Source organism: Saccoglossus kowalevskii, chromosome 14 (genome assembly GCF_978046115.1).
Source record: "Saccoglossus kowalevskii chromosome 14, keSacKowa6.1, whole genome shotgun sequence".
NCBI lineage: Eukaryota > Metazoa > Hemichordata > Enteropneusta > Harrimaniidae > Saccoglossus > Saccoglossus kowalevskii.
The window spans coordinates 32,535,671-32,559,958 of record NC_140654.1 but is presented as its reverse complement, the minus strand read 5'-3'; the positions used below and the strand labels follow the sequence as shown (position 1 = coordinate 32,559,958).

At 35.1% G+C, this 24,288-nt stretch overlaps 1 protein-coding gene across 9 annotated transcripts in view; it reads right to left on the bottom strand.

The window, feature by feature from the left end:
* LOC100369281 (uncharacterized) overlaps positions 1 to 24,288 on the bottom strand; it is a 190,135-nt gene that overhangs the window by 59,996 nt on the left and 105,851 nt on the right. For 8 of the 9 annotated variants that reach the window (XM_085508146.1, XM_085508150.1, XM_085508153.1 and 5 more), the window contains 2 exons: positions 3,177 to 3,324; positions 1,674 to 2,290 (listed from right to left, as the gene is read on the bottom strand). In XM_085508146.1, the coding sequence (XP_085364272.1) occupies positions 1,674 to 2,290; positions 3,177 to 3,324 (765 nt within the window). Of the gene's footprint in view, positions 1 to 1,673; positions 2,291 to 3,176; positions 3,325 to 20,143; positions 20,326 to 24,288 lie in introns of those variants that run through there. The other variant, XM_085508151.1, reaches the window with a different exon arrangement.

Below are 24,288 nucleotides of genomic sequence, written 5' to 3'. Positions count from 1 at the left end.
ACAACTCCAGCATATTTTTATGGTCACTAAGGGGCACAACTCCAGCATATTTTTATGGTCACTAGGAGGCACAACTCAAGCATATTTTTATGGCCACTAGGGGGCACAACTCCAGCATATTTTTATGGTCACTAGGGGGCACACCTCTAGCATATTTTTATGGCCACTAGGGGGCACAACTCCAGCATATTTTTATGGTCACTAAGGGGCACAACTCAAGCATATTTTTATGGTCACTGGGAGGCACAACTCCAGCATATTTTTATGGTCACTAGGGGGCACAACTCCATCATATTTTTATGGTCACTAAGGGGCACAACTCCAGCATATTTTTATGGCCACTAGGGGGCACAACTCCAACATATTTTTATGGTCACTAGGGGGCACAACTCCAGCATATTTTTATGGCCACTAGGGGGCACAACTCCAGCATATTTTTATGGTCACTATGGGGCACAACTCCAGCATATTTTTATGGTCACTAAGGGGCACAACTCCAGCATATTTTTATGGCCACTAGGGGGCACAACTCAAGCATATTTTTATGGCCACTGGGGGGCACAACTCCAGCATATTTTTATGGCCACTAGGGGGCACAACTCAAGCATATTTTTATGGCCACTAGGGGGGCACAACTCCAGCATATTTTTATGGTCACTAGGGGGCACAACTCCAGCATATTTTTATGGCCACTAGAGGGCACAACTCCAGCATATTTTTATGGCCACTAGGGGGCACAACTCAAGCATATTTTTATGGCCACTAGGGGGCACAACTCCAGCATATTTTTATGGTCACTAGGGGGCACAACTCCAGCATATTTTTATGGTCACTAAGGGGCACAACTCCAGCATATTTTTATGGCAACTAGGGGGCACAACTCCAGCATTTTTTATGGCCACTAGGGGGCACAACTCCAGCATATTTTTATGGTCACTAGGGGGCACACCTCTAGCATATTTTTATGGCCACTAGGGGGCACAACTCCATCATATTTTTATGGTCACTAGGGGGCACACCTCTAGCATATTTTTATGGCCACTAGGGGGCACAACTCCATCATATTTTTATGGTCACTAGGGGGCACACCTCTAGCATATTTTTATGGCCACTACGGGGCACAACTTCAGCATATTTTTATGGCCACAGCATATTTTTATGGCCATTTAGATCAGATTGAATCCAACATGAAGCTGGACAAAGATTTTGAAATTCTAATTTTCTTTCACAGAAGTAAGTTGATAACAGGGGAAAGAATAGTTTCATAAAAACAACTATTAATTTAATAAAAGTGAATATTTCTAAAATGAAAACAACTTACCTGTAAGATGAAGTAGAGTACAGCACTGTGATGGGAAAATTTACTCACCAGACAGGTTTACTGGTGTAATTTATAAATCACACTGTAGCTTCATATATAATTAAAACACACACAGTACGCACGTACACGCACGTAATACAAAACAAAACATTATCATACACACATTACAAAGCAATGCTACAATTACAGACACATACCATACATACTAAAATAAAGAAAACAAATTCCAAGCCTAAATGTATAAACATATATAGCTGCAGAACTGGTTACAAACCATACTTAAATGCTGATAGGTTGATAGTTATGCATAACTTACATAAGTGCTTCATTGATTGGACAATTGTACACTTACCATCATCAGACAATGGTTCCATCTTTTCTTGATCACACTCAATATGCACCGGTTTAGGAAATAACGGTCCGTGTTCTGGTGGCCAAAATGGTCCATCAAGAGTCAAGATAACATCATTACTGTCAATATACTTTCCATCTTTCAATTGTTTCAACCTTGAGCCGTCACGCACCTTGCCTCGCTTTATAGCATTACGAAACCCAGGTCTTGTATATCGACCGAAAACTTCATTTCTTATTGCACGCTCTGTCAAATCGTATTCCTTTTGAGTTGGGTTGATTCCTGCTCCATCATCATCATCGCTACTCGTGTCATCAAGGTTTCCGTTGACAACACGATTATTTTGATACTTATCCTTCATACTGTCAAAATTGCCATTTTGATCATGCCTCATGCTGCCATCTTTATTCTGTTTTTCAGATGCATAATACGAGTTCCTGTGAATGTATCGCTGAAATCTCTTTCTATCCTCCTCATTTGAAGCACTGCCATATGATATTGAACTATCATCTGCAAAATGAACTTGGCTTTGTAAAATGTCTCTAATTTGATGAGGCCTTTTCTCAGAGTACTCACGACACTTATCAAGAGATAAGGTCACATTCGGGGCAAAATCTCTGCAAAATAACAGATAAATCATCAGTACATTAAAAGTTGTAAAAACAAAATATTTTATCAATCCTAACTCTAGAGGTCACTCTTTGGTGAAAAAACGATTTTGCAGATTCTATTTTAATAAAAATTAATTATAGTTTTAATTATGCTTTGACATTTGAAATTGGTTTCAGATATGTTCAATCTTTACAAAAAACATGAAAATCAATTTCACTGAAAGGAATATTACACTGATGTTAAGTTTTAGTAAAAACAAAGAATTAATTAGTCTTGCCTATAGAGGGCTCTGTCACACATAATGCACATGATACTGGAATGTTGTATTGTTATATATGTGTGTTATGACAACTAGCCATTGTCCAGTAATAATACATTTAACAAAGACACTATTGATGCAACTTGGCTGAATATAAATGCCTTTGGTGTATAGTTTTGTCAAGGATCTGATTCTTAGACACAACTACAATGAAGGGGGATTCACAGCCTTTGTCAGATAAATAAAAACTTCAAATTTTTGCACGTGTTCATGATCTTAATAGGGTAAACAACACATGCAGTGAATAATCAGGTTGGACAGTGCTTCCAGACACTAAGGTCTGACTTTAGAGTTTTAGAACCCTTTAAATGTTGCGGTACATTTTATGTAGTTTTTTTTATAATTTCTTTGCTAATTTCTTACCAGGTAATTATTAAATTTAAAAAAAAATATTGTTTGATTTTTTTCTTTATTTAGTAGTGACTTCCTAATCGTTTTGAACCCATCATTTTTCCCATCAACAATTTGGTGAAAATTTTGTATTTTTGGTCTAAATATTTGAAAAATTACTGAAAAAATAATGTGACACTTAAGTTTTAAAATGGAGTGTTGATAACACAAGTCAGTCTTACTGTGAAAGTCTTTCTTGATACCGTAATCTGGCTCTTTCTCTATTCCGTCTTATCCGTTCCAATGGTGGTGTTTCTAGTGCATCTCTTACTCTTTGTTCTAGTTCTTCCTCTATTTGACTTCGAATGTTTTCTCTCCATGACTCAGGTTCTGTAACGAATTAGAGCAATAAATCATAATGTATTCAGGTTACAGGGCCATTGACAAGAATTTCCCCCATTGAGTGATAATAAATCAAAATATATTCAGGTTACAGGGCCATTCACAACAGTTTTCCCCATTGAATGATAATAAATCAAAATATATTCAGATTACAGGGCCATTTACAAGAAATTTTCCCTTGAATGACAGTAATAGTGTTCAAGCAGACAGAATTTACGTTCTGTCAGTAATATTTTTACTGTGATAAAATCTCCCGATTATCACTGCCTCATGAAATTCATAGAATTGGTTCACAGTATTGCTGGGTCATTAACAAATTTGCATGTCTGTTTCAATTAACGTATTAAATAGAATAAGGCAATTTGTTCTATAGCAGAGACAATTGCAGATGGAACGATTATTGTTCATTTTGATAGTTTGATGACATTTTTTCTTTTTCCTGTGTGACTCTGCCAGTATAGGTGTTTTATAATAGAAAACTGAGTACAATCTTATTTGAGATTACAGAAATGTAAAATCTGGTGTTTTCTTTGAATTTATAATTAAAACAACTCCATCCGATTAAAATACATAAAAAAATTGTTCTGCAATCAAACTTCAGATTATACATTGGTAAAAAATTAGAAATGTATTTTTAGAAAGATAAAAACAAAAATAGGTACATGTACATGATACTGTAGACCGCTTAATTTTTGATATTTGATGACTATCGATATATGGCATTCACAACAACAAAATTTTGACACTGACACTGTATCGTAATTTTCACTGCTACAAGATTTCCTGATTTTTACTTACTTAGGAAATGCACAAAAATTAATTTTTTGTGAAATAAAAACAGTTTACATTAGACTTTCCCATTAAATTCTGCACAAATATTTCTAATACATAGAGCTTGTAGGAATTCAAATGTTGCATCTGCTCAGTATGATTGATGTTGAGAATATATGTATCCTATTGAACATAAATACTAAAATAATGCTACACTAAACACTCACAGATTTTATGATTTAGTGGGTTTGGGTTTTCAGTTTGTATCACCAGGCACAATGTCAAGGTATGAAATAAATTTAAACTAAACTCTTTTTGGATTTACCCATTGTTGTGGTTTACGGTTAATATTTAGTAACTCAAAATGGCAGTTTGAAACTGTTAGACCAATCCACTAACTCAAAATGACAGTTTAATCTGTTAGACCAATCACAGTAACTCAAAATGGCAGTTTGAAACTGTTAGACCAATCAAACTAACTCAAAATGGCAGTTTGAATCTGTTAGACCAATCACAGTAACTCAAAATGGCAGTTTAAATCTGTTAGACAAATCACAGTAACTCAAAATGGCAGTTTGTAACTGTGAGACTAATCATAGTAACTCAAAATGGCAGTTTGAATCTGTTAGACCAATCACAGTAACTCAAAATGTCAGTTTGTAACCGTGAGACCAATCACACTAACTCAAAATGGCAGTTTGAATCTGTTAGACCAATCACAGTAACTCAAAATGGCAGTTTGTAACTGTGAGACTAATCACACTAACTCAAAATGGCAGTTTGAATCTGTTAGACCAATCACAGTAACTCAAAATGGCAGTTTGTAACTGTGAGACTAATCACACTAACTCAAAATGGCAGTTTGAATCTGTTAGACCAATCACAGTAACTCAAAATGGCAGTTTGAATCTGTTAGACAAATCACAGTAATACAAAATGGCAGTCTGAAACTGTTAGACCCATCACAGTAACTCAAAATGGCAGTTTGAATCTGTTAGACCAATCACAGTAATTCAAAATGGCAGTTTGAATCTGTTAGACTAATCACAGTAACTCAAAATGGCAGTTTGAATCTGTTAGACCAATCACAGAAACTCAAAATGGCAGTTTGTAACTGTGAGACCAATCAAAATAACTCAAAATGGCAGTTTGAATCTGTTAACCAATCACAGTAACACAAAATGTCAGTTTGAAACTGCTAGACGAATCACACTAACTCAAAATGGCAGTTTGTAACTGTGAGACCAATCACACTAACTCAAAAGGGCAGTTTGAATCTGTTAGACCAATCACAGTAACTCAAAATGGCAGTTTGAATCTGTTACACCAATCACAGTAACTCAAAATGGCAGTTTGAATCTGTTAGACCAATCACAGTAACTCAAAATGGCAGTTTGAAACTGTTAGACCCATCACACTAACTCAAAATGGCAGTTTGAATCTGTTAGACCAATCACAGTAACTCAAAATGGCAGTTTGAAACTGTTAGACCAATCACACTAACTCAAAATTGCAGTTTGAAACTGTTAGACCAATCACACTAACTCAAAATGGCAGTTTGAATCTGTTAGACCAATCATAGTAACTCAAAATGGCAGTTTGAATCTGTTAGACCAATCACAGTAACTCAAAATGTCAGTTTGTAACCGTGAGACCAATCACACTAACTCAAAATGGTAGTTTGAATCTGTTAGACCCATCATACTAACTCAAAATGGCAGTTTGAATCTGTTAGACCAATCACAGTAACTCAAAATGGCAGTTTGTAACTGTGAGACCAATCACACTAACTCAAAATGGCAGTCTGAAACTGTTAGACCCATCACAGTAAATCAAAATGGCAGTTTGAAACTGTTAGACTCATCACACTAACTCAAAATGGCAGTTTGAATCTGTTCGACCAATCACACTAACTCAAAATGGCAGTTTGTAACTGTGAGACCAATCACACTAACTCAAAATGCCAGTTTGAATCTGTTAGACCAATCACAGTACCTCAAAATGGCAGTTTGAATCTGTTAGACCAATCACAGTAACTCAAAATGGCAGTTTGTAACTGTGAGACCAATCACACTAACTCAAAATGGCAGTTTGAATCTGTTAGACCAATCACAGTAACTCAAAATGGCAATTTGTAACCGTGAGACCAATCACACTAACTCAAAATGGCAGTTTGAATCTGTTAGACCCATCACAGTAACTCAAAATGGCAGTTTGAAACTGTTAGACTCATCACACTAACTCAAAATGGCAGTTTGAATCTGTTAGACCAATCACAGTACCTCAAAATGGCAGTTTGAATCTGTTAGACCAATCACAGTAACTCAAAATGGCAGTTTGTAACTGTGAGACCAATCACACTAACTCACAATGGCAGTTTGAATCTGTTAGACCAATCACAGTAACTCAAAATTGCAGTTTGTAACCGTGACCCCAATCACACTAACTCAAAATGGCAGTCTGAAACTGTTAGACCCATCACAGTAACTCAAAATGGCAGTTTGAAACTGTTAGACTCATCACACTAACTCAAAATGGCAGTTTGAATCTGTTCGACCAATCACACTAACTCAAAATGGCAGTTTGTAACTGTGAGACCAATCACACTAACTCAAAATGCCAGTTTGAATCTGTTAGACCAATCACAGTACCTCAAAATGGCAGTTTGAATCTGTTAGACCAATCACAGTAACTCAAAATGGCAGTTTGTAACTGTGAGACCAATCACACTAACTCAAAATGGCAGTTTGAATCTGTTAGGCCAATCACAGTAACTCAAAATGGCAATTTGTAACCGTGAGACCAATCACACTAACTCAAAATGGCAGTTTGAATCTGTTAGACCAATCACAGTACCTCAAAATGGCAGTTTGAATCTGTTAGACCAATCACAGTAACTCAAAATGGCAGTTTGTAACTGTGAGACCAATCACACTAACTCAAAATGGCAGTTTGAATCTGTTAGACCAATCACAGTACCTCAAAATGGCAGTTTGAATCTGTTAGACCAATCACAGTAACTCAAAATGGCAGTTTGTAACTGTGAGACCAATCACACTAACTCAAAATGGCAGTTTGAATCTGTTAGACCAATCACAGTAACTCAAAATGGCAGTTTGTAACTGTGAGACTAATCACACTAACTCAAAATGGCAGTTTGAATCTGTTAGACCAATCACAGTAACTCAAAATGGCAGTTTGTAACTGTGAGACTAATCACACTAACTCAAAATGGCAGTTTGAATCTGTTAGACCAATCACAGTAACTCAAAATGGCAGTTTGAATCTGTTAGACAAATCACAGTAATACAAAATGGCAGTCTGAAACTGTTAGACCCATCACAGTAACTCAAAATGGCAGTTTGAATCTGTTAGACCAATCACAGTAATTCAAAATGGCAGTTTGAATCTGTTAGACTAATCACAGTAACTCAAAATGGCAGTTTGAATCTGTTAGACCAATCACAGAAACTCAAAATGGCAGTTTGTAACTGTGAGACCAATCAAAATAACTCAAAATGGCAGTTTGAATCTGTTAACCAATCACAGTAACACAAAATGTCAGTTTGAAACTGCTAGACGAATCACACTAACTCAAAATGGCAGTTTGTAACTGTGAGACCAATCACACTAACTCAAAAGGGCAGTTTGAATCTGTTAGACCAATCACAGTAACTCAAAATGGCAGTTTGAATCTGTTACACCAATCACAGTAACTCAAAATGGCAGTTTGAATCTGTTAGACCAATCACAGTAACTCAAAATGGCAGTTTGAAACTGTTAGACCCATCACACTAACTCAAAATGGCAGTTTGAATCTGTTAGACCAATCACAGTAACTCAAAATGGCAGTTTGAAACTGTTAGACCAATCACACTAACTCAAAATTGCAGTTTGAAACTGTTAGACCAATCACACTAACTCAAAATGGCAGTTTGAATCTGTTAGACCAATCATAGTAACTCAAAATGGCAGTTTGAATCTGTTAGACCAATCACAGTAACTCAAAATGTCAGTTTGTAACCGTGAGACCAATCACACTAACTCAAAATGGTAGTTTGAATCTGTTAGACCCATCATACTAACTCAAAATGGCAGTTTGAATCTGTTAGACCAATCACAGTAACTCAAAATGGCAGTTTGTAACTGTGAGACCAATCACACTAACTCAAAATGGCAGTCTGAAACTGTTAGACCCATCACAGTAAATCAAAATGGCAGTTTGAAACTGTTAGACTCATCACACTAACTCAAAATGGCAGTTTGAATCTGTTCGACCAATCACACTAACTCAAAATGGCAGTTTGTAACTGTGAGACCAATCACACTAACTCAAAATGCCAGTTTGAATCTGTTAGACCAATCACAGTACCTCAAAATGGCAGTTTGAATCTGTTAGACCAATCACAGTAACTCAAAATGGCAGTTTGTAACTGTGAGACCAATCACACTAACTCAAAATGGCAGTTTGAATCTGTTAGACCAATCACAGTAACTCAAAATGGCAATTTGTAACCGTGAGACCAATCACACTAACTCAAAATGGCAGTTTGAATCTGTTAGACCCATCACAGTAACTCAAAATGGCAGTTTGAAACTGTTAGACTCATCACACTAACTCAAAATGGCAGTTTGAATCTGTTAGACCAATCACAGTACCTCAAAATGGCAGTTTGAATCTGTTAGACCAATCACAGTAACTCAAAATGGCAGTTTGTAACTGTGAGACCAATCACACTAACTCACAATGGCAGTTTGAATCTGTTAGACCAATCACAGTAACTCAAAATTGCAGTTTGTAACCGTGACCCCAATCACACTAACTCAAAATGGCAGTCTGAAACTGTTAGACCCATCACAGTAACTCAAAATGGCAGTTTGAAACTGTTAGACTCATCACACTAACTCAAAATGGCAGTTTGAATCTGTTCGACCAATCACACTAACTCAAAATGGCAGTTTGTAACTGTGAGACCAATCACACTAACTCAAAATGCCAGTTTGAATCTGTTAGACCAATCACAGTACCTCAAAATGGCAGTTTGAATCTGTTAGACCAATCACAGTAACTCAAAATGGCAGTTTGTAACTGTGAGACCAATCACACTAACTCAAAATGGCAGTTTGAATCTGTTAGGCCAATCACAGTAACTCAAAATGGCAATTTGTAACCGTGAGACCAATCACACTAACTCAAAATGGCAGTTTGAATCTGTTAGACCAATCACAGTACCTCAAAATGGCAGTTTGAATCTGTTAGACCAATCACAGTAACTCAAAATGGCAGTTTGTAACTGTGAGACCAATCACACTAACTCAAAATGGCAGTTTGAATCTGTTAGACCAATCACAGTACCTCAAAATGGCAGTTTGAATCTGTTAGACCAATCACAGTAACTCAAAATGGCAGTTTGTAACTGTGAGACCAATCACACTAACTCAAAATGGCAGTCTGAAACTGTTAGACCCATCACAGTAAATCAAAATGGCAGTTTGAAACTGTTAGACTCATCACACTAACTCAAAATGGCAGTTTGAATCTGTTCGACCAATCACACTAACTCAAAATGGCAGTTTGTAACTGTGAGACCAATCACACTAACTCAAAATGCCAGTTTGAATCTGTTAGACCAATCACAGTACCTCAAAATGGCAGTTTGAATCTGTTAGACCAATCACAGTAACTCAAAATGGCAGTTTGTAACTGTGAGACCAATCACACTAACTCAAAATGGCAGTTTGAATCTGTTAGACCAATCACAGTAACTCAAAATGGCAATTTGTAACCGTGAGACCAATCACACTAACTCAAAATGGCAGTTTGAATCTGTTAGACCCATCACAGTAACTCAAAATGGCAGTTTGAAACTGTTAGACTCATCACACTAACTCAAAATGGCAGTTTGAATCTGTTAGACCAATCACAGTACCTCAAAATGGCAGTTTGAATCTGTTAGACCAATCACAGTAACTCAAAATGGCAGTTTGTAACTGTGAGACCAATCACACTAACTCACAATGGCAGTTTGAATCTGTTAGACCAATCACAGTAACTCAAAATTGCAGTTTGTAACCGTGACCCCAATCACACTAACTCAAAATGGCAGTCTGAAACTGTTAGACCCATCACAGTAACTCAAAATGGCAGTTTGAAACTGTTAGACTCATCACACTAACTCAAAATGGCAGTTTGAATCTGTTCGACCAATCACACTAACTCAAAATGGCAGTTTGTAACTGTGAGACCAATCACACTAACTCAAAATGCCAGTTTGAATCTGTTAGACCAATCACAGTACCTCAAAATGGCAGTTTGAATCTGTTAGACCAATCACAGTAACTCAAAATGGCAGTTTGTAACTGTGAGACCAATCACACTAACTCAAAATGGCAGTTTGAATCTGTTAGGCCAATCACAGTAACTCAAAATGGCAATTTGTAACCGTGAGACCAATCACACTAACTCAAAATGGCAGTTTGAATCTGTTAGACCAATCACAGTACCTCAAAATGGCAGTTTGAATCTGTTAGACCAATCACAGTAACTCAAAATGGCAGTTTGTAACTGTGAGACCAATCACACTAACTCAAAATGGCAGTTTGAATCTGTTAGACCAATCACAGTACCTCAAAATGGCAGTTTGAATCTGTTAGACCAATCACAGTAACTCAAAATGGCAGTTTGTAACTGTGAGACCAATCACACTAACTCAAAATGGCAGTTTGAATCTGTTAGACCAATCACAGTAACTCAAAATGGCAGTTTGTAACTGTGAGACTAATCACACTAACTCAAAATGGCAGTTTGAATCTGTTAGACCAATCACAGTAACTCAAAATGGCAGTTTGTAACTGTGAGACTAATCACACTAACTCAAAATGGCAGTTTGAATCTGTTAGACCAATCACAGTAACTCAAAATGGCAGTTTGAATCTGTTAGACAAATCACAGTAATACAAAATGGCAGTCTGAAACTGTTAGACCCATCACAGTAACTCAAAATGGCAGTTTGAATCTGTTAGACCAATCACAGTAATTCAAAATGGCAGTTTGAATCTGTTAGACTAATCACAGTAACTCAAAATGGCAGTTTGAATCTGTTAGACCAATCACAGAAACTCAAAATGGCAGTTTGTAACTGTGAGACCAATCAAAATAACTCAAAATGGCAGTTTGAATCTGTTAACCAATCACAGTAACACAAAATGTCAGTTTGAAACTGCTAGACGAATCACACTAACTCAAAATGGCAGTTTGTAACTGTGAGACCAATCACACTAACTCAAAAGGGCAGTTTGAATCTGTTAGACCAATCACAGTAACTCAAAATGGCAGTTTGAATCTGTTACACCAATCACAGTAACTCAAAATGGCAGTTTGAATCTGTTAGACCAATCACAGTAACTCAAAATGGCAGTTTGAAACTGTTAGACCCATCACACTAACTCAAAATGGCAGTTTGAATCTGTTAGACCAATCACAGTAACTCAAAATGGCAGTTTGAAACTGTTAGACCAATCACACTAACTCAAAATTGCAGTTTGAAACTGTTAGACCAATCACACTAACTCAAAATGGCAGTTTGAATCTGTTAGACCAATCATAGTAACTCAAAATGGCAGTTTGAATCTGTTAGACCAATCACAGTAACTCAAAATGTCAGTTTGTAACCGTGAGACCAATCACACTAACTCAAAATGGTAGTTTGAATCTGTTAGACCCATCATACTAACTCAAAATGGCAGTTTGAATCTGTTAGACCAATCACAGTAACTCAAAATGGCAGTTTGTAACTGTGAGACCAATCACACTAACTCAAAATGGCAGTCTGAAACTGTTAGACCCATCACAGTAAATCAAAATGGCAGTTTGAAACTGTTAGACTCATCACACTAACTCAAAATGGCAGTTTGAATCTGTTCGACCAATCACACTAACTCAAAATGGCAGTTTGTAACTGTGAGACCAATCACACTAACTCAAAATGCCAGTTTGAATCTGTTAGACCAATCACAGTACCTCAAAATGGCAGTTTGAATCTGTTAGACCAATCACAGTAACTCAAAATGGCAGTTTGTAACTGTGAGACCAATCACACTAACTCAAAATGGCAGTTTGAATCTGTTAGACCAATCACAGTAACTCAAAATGGCAATTTGTAACCGTGAGACCAATCACACTAACTCAAAATGGCAGTTTGAATCTGTTAGACCCATCACAGTAACTCAAAATGGCAGTTTGAAACTGTTAGACTCATCACACTAACTCAAAATGGCAGTTTGAATCTGTTAGACCAATCACAGTACCTCAAAATGGCAGTTTGAATCTGTTAGACCAATCACAGTAACTCAAAATGGCAGTTTGTAACTGTGAGACCAATCACACTAACTCACAATGGCAGTTTGAATCTGTTAGACCAATCACAGTAACTCAAAATTGCAGTTTGTAACCGTGACCCCAATCACACTAACTCAAAATGGCAGTCTGAAACTGTTAGACCCATCACAGTAACTCAAAATGGCAGTTTGAAACTGTTAGACTCATCACACTAACTCAAAATGGCAGTTTGAATCTGTTCGACCAATCACACTAACTCAAAATGGCAGTTTGTAACTGTGAGACCAATCACACTAACTCAAAATGCCAGTTTGAATCTGTTAGACCAATCACAGTACCTCAAAATGGCAGTTTGAATCTGTTAGACCAATCACAGTAACTCAAAATGGCAGTTTGTAACTGTGAGACCAATCACACTAACTCAAAATGGCAGTTTGAATCTGTTAGGCCAATCACAGTAACTCAAAATGGCAATTTGTAACCGTGAGACCAATCACACTAACTCAAAATGGCAGTTTGAATCTGTTAGACCAATCACAGTACCTCAAAATGGCAGTTTGAATCTGTTAGACCAATCACAGTAACTCAAAATGGCAGTTTGTAACTGTGAGACCAATCACACTAACTCAAAATGGCAGTTTGAATCTGTTAGACCAATCACAGTACCTCAAAATGGCAGTTTGAATCTGTTAGACCAATCACAGTAACTCAAAATGGCAGTTTGTAACTGTGAGACCAATCACACTAACTCAAAATGGCAGTTTGAATCTGTTAGACCAATCACAGTACCTCAAAATGGCAGTTTGAATCTGTTAGACCAATCACAGTAACTCAAAATGGCAGTTTGTAACTGTGAGACCAATCACACTAACTCAAAATGGCAGTTTGAATCTGTTAGACCAATCACAGTAACTCAAAATGGCAATTTGTAACCGTGAGACCAATCACACTAACTCAAAATGCCAGTTTGAATCTGTTAGACCAATCACAGTACCTCAAAATGGCAGTTTGAATCTGTTAGACCAATCACACTAACTCAAAATGGCAGTTTGTAACTGTGGGACCAATCACACTAACTCAAAATGGCAGTTTGAATCTGTTAGACCAATCACAGTAACTCAAAATGGCAATTTGTAACCGTGAGACCAATCACACTAACTCAAAATGGCAGTTTGAATCTGTTAGACCAATCACAGTAACTCAAAATGGCAGTTTGAATCTGTTAGACCCATCACACTAACTCAAAATTGCAGTTTGAAACTGTTAGACCAATCACACTAACTCAAAATGGCAGTTTGAATCTGTTAGACCAATCACAGTAACTCAAAATGGCAGTTTGAATCTGTTAGACCAATCACACTAACTCAAAATGGCAGTTTGAAACTGTTAGACCAATCACACTAACTCAAAATGGCAGTTTGAAACTGTTAAACCCATCACACTAACTCAAAATGGCAGTTTGAATCTGTTAGACCAATTACAGTAACTCAAAATGGCAATTTGTAACCGTGAGACCAATCACACTAACTCAAAATGCCAGTTTGAATCTGTTAGACCAATTACAGTAAATCAAAATGGCAGTTTGAATCTGTTAGACCAATCACAGTAACTCAAAATGGCAGTTTGAATCTGTTAGACCAATCACACTAACTCAAAATTGCAGTTTGAAACTGTTAGACCCATCACACTAACTCAAAATGGCAGTTTGAATCTGTTAGACCAATCACAGTAACTCAAAATGGCAGTTTGTAACTGTGAGACCAATCACACTAACTCAAAATGGCAGTTTGAATCTGTTAGACCCATCACAGTAACTCAAAATGGCAGTTTGAATCTGTTAGACAAATCACAGTAATACAAAATGGCAGTTTGTAACTGTGAGACCAATCACACTAACTCAAAATGGCAGTTTGAATCTGTTAGACCAATCACAGTAACTCAAAATGGCAGTTTGAATCTGTTAGACTCATCACACTAACTCAAAATTGCAGTTTGAAACTGTTAGACCAATCACACTAACTCAAAATGGCCGTTTGAATCTGTTAGACCAATCACACTAACTCAAAATGACAGTTTGAATCTGTTAGACCCATCACACTAACTCAAAATGGCCGTTTGAATCTGTTAGACCAATCACAGTAACTCAAAATGGCAGTTTGAAACTGACCAATACAGTACAGTAACTGTGATTTTGACGTCAAAGAAGAATTTGATGAATTTTGAAATGATCTTAGCATCTTTTAATCTGCAATCGACTTTGTGCATAGAGGGCGGCTGATACAAAAGAATATTCCAATAGCAAATCACAACCTCTGGTTTTACCCTTTTATTTTAACCACCAGACTTTCTCGCCCAAATTTTTCGGCTCTTTTTTCTTATATTCTTAAATATTCCTGGAAATGAACCCTAATTTTGGAGCCAACAGACAAAATTTGAATCAATTTTTAGTTTTCACTCAAAAGATTTTACTATTTTTGTCCCAATCTTCTGAAAGTGCAGACTATAAACGGTACTATTTTGTGAATTTGTGATGAAAAGAGAGAACTGATGTTGGAAAGGTTAATTTGAATCTATTTTTATAAATATTACAGGACTTTACAGTTTATACAACATCCATAGGTAATTAAAAATAAGTGTGATGCGAAAAAATGTTGCCATTTTCCATGAGAACTCAGATTCATGGTTTCTTGTATGTAATAGTGACGCCACTTTTTATTCTCATTTGTTATACATTAAAGAGACACCGTTGTCATAATTGTGCATACCACTGTGATAATTCTACTATTCAAATTGATCTTCTATTTTCAAGTTTTTTTTACCTGCACTCCAGTGTAAATGGATAAACATGGCTCATAGTCGTAACTAGTATGTACTTAATCATTACCAAAAAGCCTTGAACTATTATGGCCAAGCTTGACAAGTAATTTGGTTCGCTCAATTGTTTGTATTTACTAGTTAATGTGCATCAGACCTGTAGCAGCTAAGAACAGCTCTCTAAAACTGTCGTTAAGCACACATTCAAGTTTTTACGAGCCTCACTGCACGTACATTCACAATACCGATGATAGCATAACATATAATGGAATGCACATACATTATTGAAAGTAAAAATAAATGAATAAGTTTTTTGATATTTTAATTAATTTAAAACCTGGTAGCAAAATAATATAATTATTTTTTTTTATATAATATTGGTAAGTGAGTTTCAGACAATGAGAAGCACAGTGCCTAGCAACACATGTACATAAGAGGTCGAACATTTGAAATCATGGGGGTGGCTGACAAGTGTAACCAGTGCAATTTTTTTTTTTTTATGGTGGCTTTTCCCTCCTGAATTGTGCCAATAAATGTTCCTACAAAACCTTGCATGTGTCTTTGGTAAATTTCTAACAGCATGCATGGCAGGTTGTACATTACACACAAAATAGACAGACTAGTGAAATTTACAGTAATGACAGCACCCATGGAATTACACATATCATTTTCACAATTGACTGCATTTCAACTGAAGTGTTAATAATGGTAGCATGATGTTATGTAAATACACATGGTTCACTGGTACTGGGTATACACTAGGTGTATTCACTTGGCACATGTGCACAATGACAGAGTTTCAAGATTCTCTTCCCCTAATCAGTCAATGCTGACATCAAGAATTTATATCAACTGTCTGAAAATCATCGTCTTTGTCATATCTATAGGCATTGATGATATCTCATTTTTCAATAGTTCTGATTTAAGACAACCTATCCCTATCCAATAACGTAGTTGCTCTATTAATATCACAAGTACTTAAATGACACAGGTGTGTCTCTGGTCAAAATATTAAAGTTACATTTTAACGATCCAGTATACAATACTGTTGAGATGTACTTCTAATAAGCAAAAATGATATAGTAACTGCTAAGGTCCAATTATTTGGCCATTGTTTTGCAGTTATTGGAGTAACATATTTGCTCTATTAGTGGTGCATACATTTAAATAAATAACACAGGTGTGTCTAACTATAGTGAAAATAATTGAATATTTCAGTATACAATAAATGATCATTTTAATTGCACTTCTATTGCAGATGTACTTAATTCTAACAGCAAATTCATAAATAAATATTATAAAGTTTGCAAAACAGTGTGATTTGGATGTCGTTAAAATGCTTGATATTAGGGAATATCAATGAGAAATGTTATCCACTTGACGATACATACTTCCAACTCAATATAAACACCCATGCATGCACCAATACAGCATGTCTATTCTACTATTCTAAGTATTATTTGAAAATCAGTCCTAGACAAAGCTGAAAACATGACCTATGATATGTTCTCTCATTACCATTTTACAGTTTATTTCTTCACGATTCTTTTCTCAAACATATAATCTGATTTGTTTCCATTGTTTCCATTGAGATTCATGCGAGTTCAAGGAAAACAGTGATCAAACACATGCACCCGCTCATCTTAACAAGGTTAACCCAAAGTAAAATGCATTTAATAAAGAATGAATCTTAGCCAGGGATTTTGGCTTTGATGGAGTCTGTGGCACCAAGGCTGGGGATGCGATTCATTTAGATTCACAGACAGAAGTTTTTATTAAAACCCAACTGGTATATGTACATGTAACTGTGACCTGTACATAGAAATTGATGTTATTGCATTTAACATCAATCACAAGGTGTGTTGACAAACTATAAGTAAGCCTGAATGAACCATGTTATTATGTAGCAGTTTTGTTCTGCTTTAACCTTTTCACCATCAGTTATCATCACAAAAATACACAAAATAGTCCTGGAGATAAAAATAGCCAAATATTTTGAGTAAAAACTAAAAAATTTACTTTAATTTTGTCTGTTGGCTCAAAAATTAGGGTTCATTTCTAGAAATTATTGCAGAATCTAAGAAAAGAATTAAGAGAAATTTGGGCATGAAAGTCTGGTGGAGAAACGATTAAACAATCAACAAACTTAAATGACCAGAATACCGATACATTTGTATGTAACCAAGATTAGACAATTTGTTAAAAAATATTTGAAGCTTAAACTAAAGTCAGAAAGACTGAATACTTGCACAAAAACTGAGATAAAATGACATTGATGAAAACTCTTCCTCAATATGCATACAGACCATCATACGTAGTAGGAATACACCCCTACAAATAATGATTTCAACAAGAACTGCAATGTATGATATTAATTTGCAATTAATTTAAACTTCAAGATAAATCAACTGCGAAGGAAAATTTTAAAAATATCTGAAGATGCTGAAAACTCTCATTTTCAATTGCTTAAAAAGTATGAATTAATATTTCTTGAGCAATTTAAGTCAGCAACTCTGTGACAATAACTAAATGGCCTAATTCCATGTTCACTTAAACGTTAAACTTAGGGCAAAATGGCCAGTAAACATCTAACAATGACCGTCATTTGTCAAAAGCCCCATTGATCTAGGTACCTATCTAATGCAAATAACAATAACTGAATTTATTTACGACTATTAAGTCAATAACATAAACACATTGGGCCATTCCAGTTTATATCCGCACCCCCCCCCCCTGTTGATGAGCTTGTGTGTTTACTTCATACAGGGTATAATTTCCAAGGATGTTTAAGTCATACAAAGTTTTATTTCCAAATCACCATTCACCATACAGTGATGGAAATCCAAAACTATAGTTCCTACTTATGGTGTTGACGAGTTCCTTTGTGCCACCATACAGAGTAGGATTTCCAAATATAACTATCATATGCTAATTTACTATTTTATAAAGTTCAAAATTTTATATTTTATAATGGAAATCCAAACTAGTCCTGATTCACGGTATTGATGAGCTCATTCGTGCCACCATCCTTATCTAATTTCAGCAATAACTATTTCATACTGGCCCAATTTTTTTAACATATACAGTCAGAATTCCAAGTTTTTTAGTCATACAGTCATGGAAATCCAACCTCATCAACCGGTATGTGGCGAGATAAACTAGGCCATATTTTATTTAGTAGCCATAACTGCCTGGATTTCCAGGATTTTTTTTTCCATACTTGTCTGGATTTCCAGATTCTGTTTCTCCATATACAGTTGGAATTCCGGAGTATTTTCCTCATCATACAGTGCTGGAAATCCGACCTCATCAACAGGGGGGTGCAGATATAAACTGGAATGGCCCATTGCCAACTAGGGTGTAACAAACAGAACAAGAACTAGACAAAAACTACAATTAATCAAAGCAGTCAACACAGAGACTAATAATTGAAGTCAGACATGTAAACATGTGTTGAAGACATTATTTCAAGTATTACATTCATCACAACAGCAAACTTAATCCAATTTTGCTTTCACAGAGTAATTTCTTTTTTGTGCTGAATTTTCAATTTTAATATAATTTTCCCCAGAAAAAATAAACCTTTTATTTGAATAGATAGATTTAATTTAATAAATTAAATAGACTTATTTGCTTTTATTAGCTCAGAAATAGCTAAAATTCAAATATATATTTTATGATTTTTTTTGGGTGCAAATAGCAAATGTTAATACCAAGTACATATAGTGTACATGTATTAGCCACTGATAAAATTAAAATTTGTCACTTTCTCCGTGGTTGCAATAAAATCATATCTTATCTCTTTTGAATACTGTAGCACACAATAAATGCATTTTTTTATTTAAGTGTACTTTTAAATATGCTACGCTACCAATGAACAAATATGTACAAAAATATGAATTAAATTAAATTAATTATTAGACTACAACACAGTGTACAGTTAAGGTAAGTAGACACTACTAAATTGGGTGATTTATTCTAGCACCTGCGTATAGCGTTGGTACGATGGTCAATAGGTCAGTTTTCAGTCCATCATTTCTACCATACATGTTCACTCCACAAATATTAGTGTTGTCTGAGTAGCAAGGTATGGATGACTAATTCAGAAAATGTGCGTATGACGACAACTCAATAGTGAGCCTTGTGTCTCTATTCTATAGCAAGGGAATAGACACCATCTCACTAATGCAATATCTATCATTATCTGACACCTGCAAACTAGGTGTAAATATTATCAGATACACCTATCACCAATGTTATGTTGTCTCTGAGATACCGAATATAATCAAATCTCAGCCCTAATCCTCTCTGATCCAGTTCTGATTAGTTTAATTTGATTCAGCACGTCCACAATGACAATATACATATGCAAAGAACACGTTGATGACAATGCCTAAAGAAACAGAATCCATTTAGACAAAACACTTCTTATTTTGGTTCAAGGACAATATAATTTTACAAAATTATTTATTTTGATTAACCATACCAGGAAAGTAATCCTAAATTTTGTGCAAGAACAAATAAAACCTGTTGTGTGAATTTTCCCTTGAAATCATTAAATTGAAACACTGACTTTATACAGGTAGTTACATGAATGACAATCCCTGAAGGATTGCTTCTGTTATTGCTACAGGCATTTGACAGGTAAAAATAGAAACACTTTTGAAGGAGTTCAATTTCCTATCGATATTTAAATTTACAATGCAAAGGAAATGAATGATTATCTTAAATTAGCTCACTAGCGCCGTTGGAAACCTGTGCTCTAAAACAGTATGTTTGTAAAAACGATCTGAATGACCTTTTAACATAAGCTATTGTTTAGTATGACTGAAACACACTCAAATACGTCACAGAAAAACAAGACAGTGAAGAAATTTGACAAACCGCTGTCCGATGGCGAAAGATCCCTCCTAGACGACGACACGACTAACGGCCACATGCCTCCACGAAATTTAGGCGCAAGCTATCAATCCAGCCATATCAATGACACAATCGCACTAACCATGGTTATGTAGCGACGGTAGTAAAACGTACTAGGCATTAAAAAAAAAGAGATAACCCCTGGCAACTTTATTGACAGTCAAGCCAACAATAAGACAACAACAATAAAAGACTATTGAATTTACTTGACAATTGTTCAGTTAATTCCACCACGTCCTCCCAGCCAACCACTGAATGGCTCTTAAGATGCAAAGCCATTGATCAATCCACCGTGATAATGAGCTAACACTATAGGCTTGTTATCCACTGGTAATTTCACTGCTGGAACCAATCAATCATTTCTAAATCCCATCTCCAGAGATTTTAAATCCATATCAATTTTAACAGGATACAGCAACTGAAGAAATAGTTTAAAGATGTCCGTAATAATACAGACGATCTCGGTGATTCGCTTGAGTGTTCAAGAATCTAAAGATTCTAATCTGAAAAGTGTTTGCAGCTGATGGAGCAAGGGTAATTGTTACATTATAACAATACTTGAATTAAATAAAAAGAATGATACAATATTGGAAGTGTTTACTTTCGGTTCACTGTCAGAAAACACCTGTTGATTTCTTTCAAAATTTAGCATGACATAAAATCTAGTGTGTGACCAACACTTAGAAATGACAGGATAAATGGCGAAGTTGGCAATTTGAAATTTACTTTGCTACTGATTTTACTGGTTTTTAAATATTTTTGTGACAGTTCTTAACTATGAACTGTTGTCTTTGCACGACTCGTTTTTTGTGCACAAATTGTAAGTAGGTAAATCAGCTGATACACACATATCAAGTTGATGTAGCTACAGATAGCACGTTTCCTGTCTGGGACTATATGTATGTGACAGGGTTGTGTGAACATCTTCCTATTATAATGGTGATACTGCAATTTAATGGGATATTGTAAGTAGGTAAATCAGCTGATACACACATATCAAGTTGCATGTAGCTACAGATACCACGTTTCCTGTCTGGGACTATATGTATGTGACAGGGTTGTGTGAACATCTTCCTATTATAATGGTGATACTGCAATTCAATGGGATATTGTAAGTAGGTAAATCAGCTGATACACACATATCAAGTTGCATGTAGCTACAGATACCACGTTTCCTGTCTGGGACTATATGTATGTGACAGGGTTGTGTGAACATCTTCCTATTATAATGGTGATACTGCAATTCAATGGGATATTGTAAGTAGGTAAATCAGCTGATACACACATATCAAGTTGTAGATGTAGATAGATAGATATTTTATTTGACACAAAATTTAGCATGAATGAAAAAAACATACAATAAATCAATGGTCAAGAAAAACACAAATAAAACAATAGACTAAACTAAAGCTTAGAAATAAAATCAATAAATTTTCCCAAGCAATTGACAATGAAGCTATCTTTAGTGCCTAGCAAGCACTTGAATTTCTCATGAGTTGATAACTTGCAAATGTTATCATCATAAATTGCTAATTCAGCTTCAAATTTAGTACGAGCTTGTACAATCTGACTATTTTTACATGTGAGTAAAACATGAAATTCATCCCCAATAGCCTGTTCATTACATAGAAAACAAAACCTTTGCTCTGGAGGTGTTTTATTATATCTAAGTTTTTCAATTGGCAACGCGTGAGAAGAAATGCGAAACTTAGTGAAGCTGACCCTGTGTTGCACATTTTTGATTTGTTCTAAATATGGTTCAAATTCAAAATTTTGTTTAAACTTGTTAAAAGTACGTAGCTTATTCTTTTCTGGTTTAAATACCGTTGGCAACCAGACTTTATTATAGTAAACTTGTTTGAATTTGGTTTTGAATTCTATAGTGTTAGATTCATCGCTAATTTTAGTTAATGTGAATAATCTTTTAACAAATGCTGTCCATGAATTACCGTTCATTTTATTGTCAGTATTAAAAGCACAGTCCAGAAGATGATTATGTTTAATTGATTTTAGCCTTTCATAATACTTCAATGTTTGTGAACTAATGTCAATAATGAGAGGATAGCTACCAAGTTCAGCTCTAGTTGCTGCATTGCTGGCCTTATTATTAACACCTAAAATCTGTTTGCAAAGTTTAATGTGGAGTTGTTCAAAGTATGTTTTGTCATTAAACAGACTTTGTATAAAATTGTCTTCAGTTATTTCGTTATTTTTTGTTTTAACAAGTTTGAAAGTAAAAGCCCCCCATATCTCAGATCCATATAATAAAATGGGCAGGATTGTACTGCGATATAACTGAATAGCATTTTTTGGCGAAACTATATAATTGTGTAGGCTAAGTGTTTGTTTTAATGCACCTATTGCACGCATTGCTTTTTTGACTAGATTATCGATAGCAATTGTAAAATTACCACTACTTTGAAAAGTGATACCTAAGTAGGTATATGTTGGGACAACTTTTACCTGTTGGTCTCCTAAGTAAAATTTGCCATCTATCTTTCTTCCCCTGTTATTAAAAATAATAATTTTAGTTTTGTTAATATTAACTCCAAGTCTCCATTTGATACAGTAGCTTTTAAACAAATTAAGATTATCTTGTAGTCCTGTACTTGTGTTTGAAAAAATGACAATGTCATCTGCAAAAAGTAGGCAATTAATATTGGTGCCATTAAGACTGACAGACTCAGATTTTTTAAGACTGTCAGATAGGTCATTGATGTATATGTTAAATAATAATGGGCTTAAGTTGCATCCTTGTTTAACACCACTAGATGATACAAATGGTTTGGTGCACCCCTGACCAGTCTTAATAGCATAGCTAGTATTTGAATACATTGATTGAATCAAATTTATACATTTTCCTGTCACTCCTGCTTTCCCTAATTTAAATAATAGCCCTTCACGCCAAACACTATCAAAAGCTTTGCGTAAGTCAACAAAGCAGGCATAAAGATATTTCTTGCCAATGCTATTTGTATATTTATTGATAATTGACTTAAGAATGAAGATGTTGTCTGTTGTCCTCCTATTCTTTCTAAATCCAAATTGAGAATCTTGTAAGAAATTATTATTGTTAAGAACATTTTGAATTCTATTATGAATAATGCTATTAAAAATTCTAGATGTACCATTAGAAAGGGCTATTCCCCTGTAATTATTGATATCTGAAATGTTTCCAGATTTGTGAATAGGGACTATATAACTTGTATTCCACTCTGCTGGAAAACATCCACTTGATAAAATTTGATTGAATAGTTTATTAATACAAGCTAATAGTAATGGGTTATAGCACTTAAACATTTCATTGATAATAGAATCAGGACCTGCTGATTTACCACATTTAGTTTTTTTAATTGCAGTAATGATTTCATTGTTGGTAATTTGTTTATCAAGATCTGGATTACCATTGGATTTTTTGTTCAAGCTGTTGACAAAATATTTAACTTCAGAATCAATCTCTGAATTAGAATTTAATGGTTGAAATTTAATGTTTAACAGTGCTGAAAAATAGTCAGTCCAGTCAGTAGTTTGAATTGGGGGTAAATGATTAGTGCTGTTAGCGCTATTGAACTCTTTAATATTTTTAATAGCCTCCCAAAAATCTTTTGGGTTTTTATTTTCCAAATTCATTAAATTTTGAAGTAACATCGACTTGAATTCATTTTTCTTAAATTTAACTAGTTTTTTGTAGTTTTTGTTCAAGTTTTTTCTCTGTATTCTCAAGTTTTGATCAAATGGAAATTTGTCGAGTTGTTTAGAAATATCTTTTAGGCTTTTACGCACTTGCTCTAGATCACCGTTAAACCATTTCTGTTTTTTACGTATACCGCTTTGATTTGTTTTCCTAGTCTTAATTTTAATAAATTTCACAGCTTTATCAGCTGCACTATACATAATGTTATTGAATGCTGGGATAGCTTCATTATTCTGATCTAAAATGTTTTTAAGCAGAAAAGTTTTCATTTTATTAGTTGACTCTTCAGAGTTAAGCTGTGTAATGAAATTAACTTTAGATGTGCTATTCCAAATGTATTTTTTGTATGGATTTAATGCAATGTCATTGCTATTTTTTAGAGTAAAATTAGTCTTGATAGCTAATGATAGTGAGC